This window comes from Suncus etruscus, chromosome 1 (genome assembly GCF_024139225.1).
Source record: "Suncus etruscus isolate mSunEtr1 chromosome 1, mSunEtr1.pri.cur, whole genome shotgun sequence".
NCBI lineage: Eukaryota > Metazoa > Chordata > Mammalia > Eulipotyphla > Soricidae > Suncus > Suncus etruscus.
This window is the reverse complement of record NC_064848.1, coordinates 39,833,132-39,849,384: the sequence shown is the minus strand read 5'-3', so window position 1 is coordinate 39,849,384 and position 16,253 is coordinate 39,833,132. Positions and strand designations below refer to the sequence as shown.

At 34.1% G+C, this 16,253-nt stretch overlaps 1 protein-coding gene across 1 annotated transcript in view; it reads left to right on the top strand.

The window, feature by feature from the left end:
- Positions 1-16,253, top strand: part of MPDZ (multiple PDZ domain crumbs cell polarity complex component) — a 174,445-nt gene that overhangs the window by 48,883 nt on the left and 109,309 nt on the right. The window contains exons 5-10 of the mRNA XM_049769299.1: positions 489-628; positions 2,563-2,776; positions 3,443-3,571; positions 6,120-6,329; positions 10,310-10,424; positions 10,745-10,833. Coding sequence (XP_049625256.1) covers positions 489-628; positions 2,563-2,776; positions 3,443-3,571; positions 6,120-6,329; positions 10,310-10,424; positions 10,745-10,833 — 897 coding nt within the window. The remainder of the gene's footprint in view (positions 1-488; positions 629-2,562; positions 2,777-3,442; positions 3,572-6,119; positions 6,330-10,309; positions 10,425-10,744; positions 10,834-16,253) is intronic.

Genomic DNA, 16,253 nt, shown 5'->3' with positions numbered 1-16,253 from the left:
TTATGCACTTGACTTTTGGAGCTGATATGTTAACTTGGGTTTGCATTTCTGCCTGTGTTGTTTCTCTTTCTTTGTAGTTGTACTTGTGATATTTGAACACTTTAACTTTATTGCTTGCACACACCTGGCTATGTTTCACTTGTAATTTGTGGCACTAGGGACCACAAACAGCAAAGCTGCTAGCATCTTACTCAGTGTTTGTGGGTAGTGTCAGGTATAGAATAACAGTCTCAGGCTTGTGAGGCCAGTAATGTAGCTTCTAAGTGAACCCTACCTCCCAATTTTTAATTTCTTTTTTTTCTCTTTGCTTTATTATTTAACTGTCATCTATTGTATTCCAGAATATTCTTCGGAATAAATTAGAGTGAGTTAAGAATAGCAAAGCTCAATTTAGAGCCCCCCCAATTTCTTGAAATTATATATGATTACAGTGAATATTGCTATATGGATTGATTTTCAAGTTTTTTTTCTTTTATTTTTCTGAACAGGGTCGCCATATTGAAGTTTTTGAACTTAATAAACCTCCATGTGGGGGCCTTGGATTTAGTGTTGTCGGTCTAAGGAGTGATAACAGGGGAGAACTGGGGATATTTGTACAAGAGATCCAGGAGGGCAGCGTGGCACACAGGTGAGGTTATCAGCATCTTAATAATTTTGTTATATATTTTGATTTTAGTGTGTTGATGAATTGGATCATACCAAGAACTGTTCAGTGACTAGTCCAGCTCTGTGTTTAGAAGCAATTCCAGGCATTGCTCTGGAAGCACTATATGTTTTGGGGGACTACATGTTTATACTGAAATTGATCCATGGCTGAGTCCATGGTACATGTGAGGCTCATTCTTTACCTCCTATTCTTTACCATCTCTCTGGCCATTCTTTATTGATGCCATATTTAGAAGCTGTTGATAGAGTTGGAAGAATTTAGGAGGTAAAAAATTATTAAATGCATGCAAAATGGAATATAACCTGTTATTGCCAAATATTATAAGTTGTTAACATTGATACAAGGAGAGGCAAGTCCTTTGAAAGGAGCATAACTTTGGAAAAAATGAGCAATTTTATTTTTATTGTTAATGAACCTTGGTTGCTCAGATTTTTTTAAAATGTGTGAGTTTTTTTTTAAAATCTGGCAGTGTATTGTCATACCCAGCAGTACTTAAATGGCCATTAGTGTTGGATCATACAAATTTTCACACATGCTATGTTGTACACTTGAGCCACATTCTCAGCTTGATGTAATTTTTACAGTTTTAGAGTAAAATAGAAAATTGCCGTAGTAATTTGTGAGATGTTTTATTATACCAAAGCAACAAGTAAATATATGCATCTTTGCTATTATTTGTGGAAGTTAGGAACATCCAAGGTGTAATGTTTTGGCTGAAGAAGAGGATGCTTTACAACCTGGAGGGCTGATTAGATATAGGTAAAGAAAATATTTTAAAAGCATAGTAAAAAAATGCTAGAAAAGTATATACATTCAAAACACAATGAAAATCACAGAAAATTGTAAGGTAGAATCGGGGGTGGTAAAGTTAAAGCTTAGGACATTTAATATGGTATATAACAGGGAGATACTATAGGTTTTAGGAATCAGGTCTTGCATATAACTGACCTATATGCAATCCTTGACATCACATTGTCTCCTTAATATCCCTGAGTATTACCCAGTGTGGCCTTGGAGTCTAGTAGCAACTCCAGGTACAAGAGGATCTGAGCAGTCCCATATCATCTGAATGAAATGCTGGCTAGATTAAGTATTATTGAGTTGAGCTCCTGTCTTTCTGGAGCACAAAACAAGTACATACCGTATTTTCAGGCATGTAAGATGACTTTTGAAACAAAATAAAGTCAACCGAAAATCGGGGGTCGTCTTATACGCTGAGTATATACCCCAAAAAGTTTCAATATGCCACTAAATGAAACAAAAAAACAAAATCAGGCCGCAGAGTTTCCAAATCTCTTTCTTGGGGGCTCCCAAACAGTACTCAGGAGATCTGGAGGCCACTTCTGGCAAAACCCAGCTAGCCGTGTTGATGGTTCAGTGCTAGGGTCGAGGATGGGGTGTTGTTTAGTTCATGTAGTGGGGGAGATTAACTGACGCCACCAGGGAATTGCCAGAAAGGTGCCTATGATAAGGGACCAATCACTGCAAGGCTGCTCGGACCGCCTCTCCAACTCAGCCAATCCAAGCAGGCTTTTTATACATGCAAATTAGACAATGTTTTGGACCCGAATTTACACTGTAAAAAGCCTGCTCAGATTGGCCAGAGTCAGAGAAGAAGTCTATTAGAGTATAACCTTTGAACCTTTGCTTGTTGTGATTGGCTGGCTCACTGTGGTACATACAGTTGCAACACAGGAACGTTCTGTCTGATACAGCGAATATAGGCCTAAAACCTATGTTTTAACTGCAAAATTAGGGTGTCGTCTTATATACCCAGTCGTCTTATACTATACGCTGGAAAATATGGTACCCTCCAAAAGAAAGATATGCCAAAAGAGTATTCATTTACTTGAGAAGTGCCAAATATATTTTTGCCCTCTTTTGGACTTTGATAGAGATGGACGATTGAAGGAAACTGATCAAATCCTTGCTATCAATGGACAAGCACTTGATCAAACAATTACTCATCAGCAGGCTATCAGCATCCTGCAGAAAGCCAAAGATAATGTCCAGTTAGTAATTGCCAGAGGATCATTACCTCAGGTTATCAGCCCAATAGTTTCCCGTTCTCCTTCTGCAGCCAGCACTATTTCAGCTCATTCTAATCCGGTAAGTATAGGATTTTCAAAGGAAATGGCACATATTTTCTAGTTCATTTTGGATGTCTACCAGTTTTTATTTCATGAAGGCTTCTTAGAATACTGTTTAATTAATGCTAAAGGTCTGGTTTTTAATGGCCTTTCATTTAGCAAAACTGACTAGAACTATGCGGTTTTGTTCTTGCTTTGTAAGTTAAGGAATTATATTGTTAAAGTTAGCTGTCAGTGACTACATAGAGCTCTAGTTTGGAAACCTGAAAGTTAATAGGTAATAATTTTTTCTTCATCTTTTTTGGGGGAAGTTTTACCAAGGACTTAGCAAATCACTGATTATATTAATTGGTTAAATATGGTCACTGTAATGACTATGCTGATTGAAAAAGTGTATCAATAACAGTAACAGTCTGTTACAAGTATAGTAAATCAAGGGAATATTTTAATGTTCATTTAATATCTGAATTATGTAATTTAAAAGGGTTTTGCAGCATTTTATTCTGTGAGCCAGCACCTGTCTACAAACCAGTTCATAGAATAGCAGTAATAATCACTGAAGCAGACCATTGATTTTTTAGCCTTTCTGTAAGAGGCAGTGAACAAGTTGATATAAAAACTTCAAATGCAATTTGTGAAGCTTTTTGTAAATGTTTAAAGATTCATGTAGGAGCTTTCTTTTCAGATTCATTGGCAACATGTAGAGACTATTGAACTGGTGAATGATGGATCTGGTCTTGGATTTGGCATCGTTGGAGGAAAAGCAACAGGTGTGATTGTAAAAACGATTCTCCCTGGAGGAGTAGCAGATCAGGTAAGCTATTCCAAAAGAATGTCTATGCTACTTTAGTAAATAAAATATCTTCACATTTTATATTTTTGGTTAGGAGGGAGTAGCTTTTCCTTCAGTCAGCTTATGCCAAAGAAGCTATGTTAGAATCATCTCTCTGGGTTGCATAAAGTGTTTTCTTAGATTTGAGAAGAATTTTTTTAAAGCACTTTAATACAAGGTTTAAAGCACAGAATTACATGTAGCCAACACTAGTTCTATCCCCAGCACCATATATGGTTCCCTAGTACTGCCAAAAGCAATGATCACTCAATACTGTTGGGTGTGGCCCAAACTAAAAGAATTTTTTAAAAAATAAAAAGAATTGCCCTTAAGATATAACCATTGATCTATAAGATCCACAGACTAGATCCATGAAGCTGATGGGTATCTGGATTAGTAAAGGAGTCTACTTATTGAACCAGCTGCCCTACCCTCTATAGGTATCTGATTTTCTCTGCCGTGACCCATATCTCTGTGCCATTCCAAAGTTGGCAGCAGTTGTTGGACTGACTGCAAAGGAATACCTAGTCAGCCAGCTACGCTGTCTTGGAAGGCATGCTTCCTTTTTTATACCCAGGAGACCACACTCCCTTTGACTCCTTAAAGCCTTTAGGCAGCCAGACAGGCCATAAATGAATACCCAGCAAACATACCTCTTAGTTTATATGGGACCCTGTGCTCAAGATAAGTTTCAGGAGAGAGACTCCTACCTCCCAATTACGAACAACTGTATGTACTGCTAGATCTTAAGTAATCTCTATCATGATTTCTGACCCCAGAAGAAAGCCTAGCCTTTCCTTCCAGGGAAAGACATTCAGGAGACAGAAGTAACTGGAGCCTCAACCTGATATACTAGAAACAGTAACAGAAACAAAGTATAGACAGAATTTCAGCAACATCAACTGAAGATAACAAAAGTCCAGGAGGACTCTCAACTCCATCAAATCTTTTTAAACTGTTTGAAGAAGACTTAGAAATATTATCCCCTCAGTATATAATATTGCTAGATATTTCCTATACCCTCATTTTGTTTGATCATTAGAGGAAGTACCCTTTATTTTATAATCATAAAGCAAATTTATAAACCTACTCAGATTTCATAGAAAAAGTATATTATGGTTAAAAAATTGTATTTAATTGAAGGAAGAAATGATCAGCATATCACATTTTGTGATGGTTCAGTGGTATTGTCGTTGCATATTGAAACACAACCCAAGTTTATACTTAAAAGTTTGTTAAAGCATTGCCATTTATATTATGTAACATTGTTGAAATATACATGAGAAAACTTTTTATGAATTTGCACATTATGTTTAATAGCTTTAAGTTGAGTGTTCAGCTACAGTAAGTTTGTCTTGGTTATAAATTACATTTTATTCTCTTTTTGCATGTGAATTTTCAAATACTAGAAAGTTTTATTAAAACCAGAAAGTTTTATTAAAACCAGGATAATCTCTTACATTCATAAATGAAAAGTCTATTTAATGCCACTTTATCAGTAGCAGTATTGAGTATCAATAATATTCAAATTTTCTTTCTTTTAAAAGTTATCAAACATTTAATACCCATTGCAAGTTCTCTAAGTAAATATGATAGATGATATTTATTTTCAAAATAGGGTTAAAGTCCCATACTATAGTCATTTGTTACATGTTATTTTTTTCAGTTAATATTAGTTAAAATATTACTTAAAATTAAACTATACATTCTGTTTTTCAATTGCAGTAGCAACATCTCAAGCACTTTATATCCACATGCACTGGTAACTTTCATGTTGGAAATACAAACCATTTCTATCATTATAGAAATCTCTAGTGGAAAGTGCTCTTAGAGGTTTAAAGATTGTAATTCCATGTATATATCTGAATTTTGTCCACAAGGATTTAAATGGCAAATGATTCTTTAAGAGTAGATAAGTATATACATATATTTATATGTACATACATATATCCACATATGAATACATATATACACATATATACATATATATACATATCTATATATGTGTGTACATATTTTTTTTGAAATGACAAGACATAAAATTGTGGTATTCAGTGCTGGCTTAATGTTTTTACCATTATTTGAATAATATGTGTTTACATTGTAAATTTGTACTTTATCTTTTACTTAATTCCTTTAATCAAAAAATTCAGAGAAACCTTATATATTCTTATATTTAGTGGATAGAAATCAGTGAGGGATAGGGAGGTAATGAAAGTAATAAAGCTCATCCCTAGAATGTGAAAGGCTCTGGGTTCAGTTTCTGATATGCATGCCTCCCCTACCAGCACTGCCATGTAGATCCCTACTAGACTCCCAACACCACTGGGCATGTCCCTTGATGATCCCAGATATCCCAGCATCATAGGATGCTTTAAAGGACAGTTTAAATTATGGTCACAAGTTCAGCATTCCATGATCAGTCATTAATTTTATTGCCCAATTTTATTATTGTTCATTTTTCTTATTCAGGATTTTTCTCAAAAAGTTATAATAATAATAATAATAAAATACCTATCTGATTATATAGCATGGGCGATTATGCAGTGGAGACCATATTCTAAAGATTGGTGACACAGATCTAGCAGGAATGAGTAGTGAACAAGTAGCACAAGTCCTCAGGCAATGTGGAAATAGAGTTAAATTAATGATTGCTAGAGGTGCTATGGAAGAAGCTGTAACCCCCACCTCTTTGGGTATGACCCTTTCGTCCTCCTCATCTTCTTCATCAGAGATGCGGGTAAGTAGGTGATAGATCATATAAAATCATAGAAAATAGCACTTAAATTAATTGCCTTTTTATTTCGGATCTAAGCTTACTAGTGTTCATTTATTGTGGTAAGGAATAAAATAAAATTCAAATACAAACATTTCAGCACTATAGTATTTTAGATTAACAATAAATTGTAATGCAGATGAAAAATAGCTTGCTTAATATTTTAGATTGCTGTGGCTGGAAGGTAGTATAGTGGGTACCACATTCTGTGCATGTGGCCATGAGGCTGTCAGGAGTGATCCCTAAGCATCGAGACAGGACCAATCACTGAAAACCACCAGGAGTGGCCCCCCAAACTCAAAACATATTAGATTGCTATATTAATTTTCTAAATAACACACTTATAAATACAATGTTTTGAAGTATGGATACTTTTTATAAATTAAATTACTATGGTATTACACTAATTTGATATCTAGAATAATTGCATGAGGGAATACAGTGATTTAAAGGGACCTTTAGCCTCAGAGTATAGGAAGAAGAAGAAAACAACTACGTAAAATGAAGAGGGGGAGAGAGATAAGAAATAATGGGGTCAAGGAGATTCAGGAATATTGGTGATGATAAGGACAGAGCGTTAAATATCCAAGCCATAGAATCAGTTACACAGAAATCACAAGACTTTAATAAGTTAAAAATGGCAGGGTGGAAGTGTAGGTCTGGGAAGGAACCTGAGAACATTGATGGAGGAAGTTGACATTGGCTGTGAGATTGGTGGTAGAATAATGTCTGTCTAATACTCAACTATGAATACCTTTGTAAATTACAGTACTAACTAAAATCAATTTAATTAAGTATTATATTTATACCTAAAATGTTTACTTCTTTTTTAAATAGAAGGTTTTCTAAGAACCACATGTTCCTATAGACCATATGGACATGTATACCTATCATTTCCTTTAAACAATCAACTTCCAGTGTCTCTTTTTAAAGACAGTAGTTGAGGAGGTTTAGTAAGTGGGTGGCGAATAAACTTTATCCAAACTTAATATTATTGCTTTATGGTATGTCATTTAACGTCATATTTTTAATGTACATTCTAGTTGTTGAAGTTTTAATTAAGTTATGCTACTTAGATTGTAAAAGAATATTTATTCATAATTACAATATTCTGAATAATATAAAAAAGACAGAACATTTAAAAATTAATAGATTGTAGTAGTTTTCTTTCTTAGATATTTCATATCACAAGACTATAATGGATAAAACCATAATAAAATTATTTTATGTAGAAAGCTCTTAAATACTAAGAAGAGAATTCCACTAGATTTCTAGACAAGACAAAGCAAGTTCTACATTCTGTTTTCCATCAATCTACATGTATCTATATATTTTTCTGTTAAAATTTTTCTAGTCACTTACAAAGTCCTTAAAAATGTCTAAACTTTTCTACATGGCTTTTAAAATTTATTAGAACACTTTAAATCTTTATGATTCTGTTGTTTATAGAATTGAATCTGGTTGCTATTTTTGCATAGAAATAAATAAAGCTTATTTATAAAAGTATTTAAATGGCATTCTTGTGGTAAACAAAACATTTTATTCAGCAATATATAAATGAATGCTATACTGAAACCCACTTGATATAATTGAAAGCTTAGAAAATATCTAGTCTGTGCATATCATCGTTTTTGAAGCCTGTGCCCCTTTTAAAACCATTCGATAGTCAAATTGCCACCCTCTAAAATAGCACTCGCATAAGTTTTATTAAAAATAGAAAACACATTTGTTTCAATTGAAGCAGATTTCATCCTGTCATTTTCGTGTAATTATCTAAACTTTCAACTTTTGCTAAGTTTGTACAGATAATTATGTGCAATAAAAACTCTAACTTACTATAAAATTATATATCATTTTAAGTAGACTATCAATGAAATAGAGCTTCCTTAAAAATTTTAGAAAACCTTACTCTATTCCCATTGTAACTGTTCATTCAAATCCAAAGACCTTATTTTGTTGTGATATTCTTGGATCTCTCACTGGAATCTGTTGAGACTAAACTAGGATATAACACCAAGCTTATTGATGACTTTTTGTACCAGTCCAATTTAACTTCCATTTTAAGGTGTAGTTAGTAACAGTTCTTTATGTTAGAGAAATTCCTTTTAGTTTTCATTCTGGGGAAGCAAAATATCAATGTAGAAGTCTTACTCGAGGACTTAGTTTTACAAAAACAAAGGGGAATTCTAAATAGTTCTATCATTTGCTTTCAAAATAATCATCAATGGCAATATATCTCTACAGTAGGAAAATAAGGCATATTTTAGCATAAGCATCAACTGTCAACTTATGAAAACAATAGTAGCATGTCCTAAGTGGGCATATTGACTTCTCCTTTCTACTTGGAATTTTACAAACTGTAATAAGAAGCTATAAAAGCTTCTATAAAACAGAAGCTGTGCAATAAGACTATTCTTCATTTGAATTCTTCTATGTTCAATTTCTTGCTATTTGTTCTTGGAAAAGGTTGTAATTTTCAGCTCCTTCAGGGAAAATTTGATTTTTTTTTATGAAATCTTTGTGTTATTCTGAAGAATAATATGAATTAAGATAGGTAAATGCCTTATAAAAACTGGTCAGTAAAACTTAGTGAGGTTTACTTTTGTTCTTCTCTTATTTTGTCTAGTAATGTTTGATAAAATATTGAATCACCATAAGATACAAAGTTGTTCATGATTGGTTTCAATTACACAGAAACACTCATCCCTGCCCCACTGCACGTTTCCCATCACCAATGACCTCTAATTTCCTTCCCACCCTTTCTTCGGTCCACCCCACTTCCAGCCTTTATGGCAGACATTTTTCTTTTGTATCTCTCATTTTTTTCCTTTTAGACACTATTGCTTGCAGTATTGTTACTGAAGGGGTATCATGTGTATCATTTTATCTCCTTTCAGCATTCAGTCCTTGTTCAGAGTGACTATTTCTGTCATTTTCATGTTGATCTCTTCTCTGTCCAAATTGCAGTCCCATGCTTTTTGTGGCAAGTTCTACCATGGACTAGTCCTCCCTGTCTCTATTGTCTTTGGGTATTATCATACTATCTTTATTTTATGTATATATCCTACAAATGAGTGTGTTCATCTATGTCCCACTCCTTCCATGTCATTTTGTTCTGCATAGTACTTTCCATATCTATGATATAGAAATGTTATTCTTGATACACAATTGAGCAAAGCAATATATGGAAAGCCTAAATATCAAAACTTGATTTAAAAATAATTTGAAGGGACTGGTGAGTTAGCTCAAAAAGACAGAGTGCTAGGCTTTATATTCAGGAAGCCTGGATTTGATATCAGCACATTGAGCATTACCAGAAACAACTCTCAAGCATCAAGTTGGAGCCCCTAAACATCTTATGGTGTTTCCTCTAAACAAAACAATAGTAAATAAGTATCATGTTGTTGATTAAAATGAAAAACATTAGTTCTCTCTGTCTTAACTTCTAAATTCTGTAACAATGAAGATGAGCCATAGCAGGAAAAAAATTAACAAAGCAATTTTATTTTAAAAACTTTGTTTTAAATTTTTTTGTTTGTGTTTTGGGTCATACCCAGCGGCTCCTGACTTTATGCTCAGAAATTGTTCCTGGCAGGCACAGGCAAATGGGATGCCGGGGTTCCAACCATCGTTTGTTCTGGACAAATGCCCTACCACTGTGCTATCTCTCTGGCCCCAGCAATTTATTTTTTAAGTTTTTTTATACATATACAATAATGTTTATCTCATATGTGCAGACACAGTTTAATATCTTACTTTGATTTGAATTAAAAATGTGATGCTCGGTTCCTGTTAAGATTGAAGGAATAATCTCTATTACAGTTTTTTGAAATTCTCTAACACTGATTTATATCATCATTATTATTATTATTTAAGTAAATATCATGTACTTTTGAATATATATTACTTGTTTATGTTTTTATTTCTCTGTATCTATATTTTAGGTTGATGCATCTACTCAGAAAAGTGAAGAAAGTGAGACATTTGATGTAGAACTCACTAAAAATATCCAAGGATTAGGAATCACGATTGCTGGTTACATTGGAGATAAAAAATTAGGTATGTTTAAACATATTATAATTTCTTAAGTCAAATCAACTCCAGTATGTTTAGCGTATGAAATGTAAGATTATAATTTTGTATTTTCATGTGGTTGTATAATCTGAAAATTTATCAGAACTATATTAATTTTGAGTAATTCAGATTAATGCTTTTAAGTGAGAAAATTACATTGTTATGTTCTTGAGCTCAAGTTTTGACTTGATGTTTTTGTGGCTTTTTTATTTATATTTATATGAAAATATTATTTTTGGAGGTCTGAGGATGACATACTTGAATGTAGTTGTGAATAGTAAAGTATTACCTATTTTAAATCTTAGAACCATCAGGAATTTTTGTAAAAAGCATTACAAAGAGCAGTGCTGTTGAACATGATGGACGAATTCAAATTGGAGACCAAATTATTGCAGTAAGTAACACGTTAATGATAGCTTTGCTGATTTTCATGGTGAAGTTGTATTGCTGCAGTTTACTTAGTTGTTTGGTTTAATTATTAATATATATCTAGCAGTGCTTTTGGTTTAGTTCTGGGCTCTGCATTCAGGAATCATGGCAGGTGGAGCTTTGATGTCTATATGAGGTGCTTAGAATTAAACCTGGGTTGGCTATGTTGGCTATGTGCCTTATCCTTTTTTTTTAATTTTTGGTTTTTGGGTCACACCCACTGACAGGGGTTACTCCTGGCTATGCACTCAGAAATCACTCCTGGCTTGGGGGACCATATGGGACGCTGGGGGATCGAACCATGGTCCGTCCTAGGTTAGCTCGTGCAAGGCAAACACCCTACTGCCTGTGCTACCTTTCTGGCCCCAACTTCCTTATCCTTTACTATCTTTCTGGCCCCTATAATTCACTTAGTCTTAAGAATTAGTATTAGCTTTGTACTAATTTAACCTTTCTTTGAGGCTTTTGTAACTTATTTTCTTATTTTGTGAGGAGAAATACATTTATACTAGTATATATAAAGTTGAACTTTTTCTTTTCATTATTCTTGCTGCAGAGCCGAGACTGTGATTTGCAATATTGTTACTGAAAAGGTATCAGTCATATCACATTATCTTGTTTCAGCACCCAGTTGTTTTCAAGAGTGAACATTTACAACTATCATTGACATAGTGATCCTTTCTCTGGTCTAATTTTATTCTTCTGCTATTTATGGCAAGCTTCCTACCAAGGACTGATCCCCCTTTGCCCGTTGTCTTTGTCTTTGTCTTTGGATATTATTAGCATACTGTCTTATTTTTATATCCCTTAAATCTGATCATTCTATATCTATACTTCTCTCTCTCTGACTCATTTTATTCAGTATAATACTCTCCATATCATCCATATATAAGCATATGCTTTCCTCTTTCATGTTTTTTTCCTCTTTCATTTACTTATAGTGGTTTCTGGCTCAGTATATTTAAGGTGAAGGAAGGAACAGCAGGAAGGGCAATAAAACATGTCTTCTCTCACTGATACTGCAAATGATGGCTTTGTGTTTAGCCACTGAAGTGGACTGAGAATTTATTTACTTTTCAAAGAAAATATATCACATAGTTGACATATTTGATCATAAAGTATTTGTTTCCAGATAAGTGAAAGCAAAGTTATTGAAAATAAATATTTAAAAAATAAATGGAAGAGAACAAAGTTAAAAAAAGAAATAAAAAGGAAAAAGTTCAGGGCCACGCCTGGTTAATCAGGCCCTGGGGGGTGGGGAGGGAGAGAAATTCCTCCCTATGCATCCACAAACTACAGAGGCAGGGCTGCATCCGGAAGACTCCACATGCCAGTTCTTCTGTGTCTCTTCAGCTGGTATGTTGGGGGCTCTGGGCAGGACAGATAGCCATAGGCTCCCTGGGCTGACCACATACATAGTCCAGAGTACTGAGATCCCTCCACCCCAGACTGGACCCCATTCAGGATTTCTCTTCTTACTATTATTCTTTTTCAAAAGCGCGCGGGCACATTCCTGCGCAACATATATACTTTTTAACAACACCCAGAAATATTCTTAATTCTCGACTGTTTTAGGAAAAAAAAATGGAATTCCCTAGATTTGGAGGATAATATTCAAATAGGTCTCTAAAATCAATTTATATGTAGACGTGACTTCCTATACAGTGGTCCTCTCTGACTGCTAAGCCTGACCATAAACAATGTATATATAACCCCTCTGATATATTTCCCCTCCTCCACACAGAGCCCCTTCTACTCCCTCATATCCCAATCTGGATTCGTTATCTTCCCCTTAATTAACCCTCTATACCCTCAGTTCTTTAATTTGTTAGGCACCAAGACCGACCTCCTTTCCCAACAGATTCTGCCCTTTCGCATACCCCTAAAAAGCTCATATTACTCCTTAACTCTCCCACCCCCAACCATCAGTACCTCACATTTACCCTTTTAACTTCTGAACTACAAAGTTCTAGTCACAGACCAAAGTCGTGCATTGGATTTAACAACCCCCAACTATTTCAAAAGACATAAAATGGACACATATGTCTTTTGAATATTCTTTGTGTATTTTCTTTAACAGCTGTAGCTCTTTCTAAATATTCTTTTACTGTGACGATTCTACCCACTTTTTATCTTGTCTTCTCTTTGTGAGCTGTTCAATAAGGAATTTTGGTTGAAGAGTCCCTCTGTTTAATGCTTATGATTGAACCATGTCATGGGGATTGTTGGACTTGTTCTTATGGCCCCCATAATCACCGATAACGCCACGTGGCATTGTTCCTTGTTTGCATAGGCACATTAAATGGGAAATACTATACATACAAATAAGTTCTTATCTATTAGAGATCGGAACACACAAATCTTGTAGTGCAAGGGGCCTTACACCCTGAACATTGATATAATGACCTGGCACAGGCCTCAGAAGAATGGGCATTCACCCTGAACCAGGGAAGGTATCTATGAAACATCCAAGGTTTTATATAACAACACCTGGAAGCAGTTCTCTACCAGGAAGACACTACCACGGCTCTGACATCGACCTGCTCAAAAGAGACTTCCCTTAACACTAAGAAGACTTGACAACAACAATGACCAGCTTACAGGACAGGGTTTTCTGCATTGACCTTTAATTGTGAGGTGAAACAAGAGGATGCTCTGCACCATCCTGACTGCAATATAGGATATGCAGATTCCAGGATCTTTAATACAAAAACAAGATACCAACAACAGAGACTGCACGCAAAATAAAAGTGTATTGGCACTACAGACAATGACCTGGATTGGACAAACTAGTTTGTCTGGAGCCTAGAGTTGGTCTTATGCCAGCAAACTTCAGGGGTAGGGTCTCCTTGTATTTAGGCCAAAACTTTTCCATTCCATGTCCCTCATATTTTGGTGGGCCTATGCAAACAATAATTGCCACTCTAAGACCGTTTTAACTGTGCTCCTTTGACTCTAATCCTTAAGAGAAACAAACCACTTAAACTTTTGAGGTTAACTTAAACTAATATGCATGTGCATGGAAATGTAAAAAAGTACTTTGCCTCCAATGTTTAAGGGGTTACATAAGTGTTATGTCTTTAGATTGTTTTGTGTGCTGCTAAGAAATATTATGTACTACAATCTGGGGACTTGAGGGACAAAGCAATTGTACATAGGTTCTGTTTTATTTTTCTTAATGTTCTTTGGCTGAAAGTTCAAACTTAAGATATCAGCAATAGGACTACTGAGAATTCTGTTTATGGGTGATTGTCCTTCCACTGTAACTTTACCTTGTCCTCTTTCTTTGCATCTTTGTTCTCATAGTTAAAAATAAAAATTAAAAAAATCTTTAAAAAAAGGAAAAAGTAAAGTAGAAAGCACATTTGTGAAAATTAGCTTCAACGAAGTCATTAATACAATTGCAAAAAATTAGTAAGCTCTTAATATAGCTGTCTCTTGTTAAATTGGTATGTTCCTGTAGGGATGATAGCATCAAACATATGAAGTTGTCCAATTCAAAAGCTTTATTATACATTTAGGGTGCATGTACTCAGCTACTAGGGCTTCTGAAAGAAGGAAGATAAGAGGGGAGGGTGCTTGCATTCACTCACTCACTCACTCACTCACTCACTCACTCACTCACTCACTCACTCACTCACTCTAAAAAGCCCAGTGATATTAATCCTGAAACCAATGTACCTATAGTGTGGTAAGATTGGTGTCCCTGAAGGGTATTATAGAGGGTCAATGATGAAGCAGACTTATTGGTGAAACAGTGTTCTCTCTAGGGTGTTGAGAGATCTTTTTGTTAATAATAGACTTACGTTTTTTATTACAAATGCCTTTTTAAAAAAGGAATTTTAAGTTTTTGATTTCTGAGCAATCTACTTTATAGATTTTCTATTTTTATTAAAATAAAAATTTTATTAAAATTAAAAAATTTTATTTTATATTAAAAATAAATTGCCATTATTTAGGGAAAACAAAAACAAAGGTTTGTTATAAATTACTAGCAGAACTGTCTCCCATTTCTAGATTATTCCCATGCTTGTGGTAGTCTTAGACAGTAGGATTTGTGTTTTTCCTAAACTGAGATTCAGTTTATTCTCTGGATTGCTAGAAGTGTTCTTTGATAGAATTTAAATGATTTAATTTTTGAATTTTTTATGACTCTTCTTTTGGTTTATGCTTGAATGAAATCAGATATTGAGCAGATACAAACACAAAAACAATCTCTTACATCACTTTCAAAGCAACTAAACAGTTTTGTTTTTCTCCTGGTATTTTTAGATACATTCATTATATTCTATTGCAATAGAATTATAGTTCCCAGTCAATTAGTTTACATTTTTACTCTGACTCTTCTCAAACTATACTTTGGTACATGGTACACAAAAATATAGCATTACTAATATGATTTTTTTATTTTCACAAACATTGCTCTCAATATAAGACTTAATTTTCATAAATTATCTACTGAATGTTATCTGAATAACCTGTTAACTCTGTTGTCTAGATATGGGTAAGATTTATTTTTCTTTTTATATTTAATTTAAGACTGTTAATAGCAGGGGAGTGCAGTTGTGACAGAGAAGGGACCCCTATGACACTAACAGTTGGAAATAATCACTTTGGAAAGAACTGGGTACTGAAAGGAGGTAAAGTGATATACATGATTCCTTTTCAGTAACATTGCAAATCATAGAGTTGGGGAGATAAAAAAAGAAGAGAGAAGAAAAGTGTCTGCCATAGAGGCAAATGGAAAGGGCATAGCAGTGGAAGCAAAATGGGCTCATTGGCCTAAAGTGTACATTGGTAAAGGGCTGGTTGTTGTGTGTTGGAACTTATGACTGAAATTCAACCATTAACAGCCTTGTAACTATACATCTTAGGGTGATTTAATTTAAAAAAAATGGTTAAAAAATAAATTAAATAGACTGTACAGTGCTAGTTTCTTTATTAATTTTTTAACTTTTTAAAAATTCCTTTTGATTTATAAACTGGATTAAAACTTCCAACTTCTTTAGCCATCATTCTGATTACCTTTTCTTTTTTTATTCTCTTTTCACTATTTTTATAATTGTGTTGGATTTTCTGCCTCACCTTTTTGTTTTCAATCCTATTTACCTGATCATTTTTCTTTCTTAATTATTTTCCCCCTGTAACATGAAAGATATATATGATTCTATCTTTTCCTTCATTTTGTTTTTGTATTTTTGAAAATCTTATTGACTCTCTTTACAGTAATAGTTTGCTTTGTTGTCTCTTCCTTGTATATATAATTCCTATCCCATAAATAAAATGGAATGTATATCTTTTTGAGAGACATTTCTAAATTTTATTCTTTGTTTACTGTAATAAAAATTATAGCATGACATCTATACTCAAAGAATATGGTGCTTC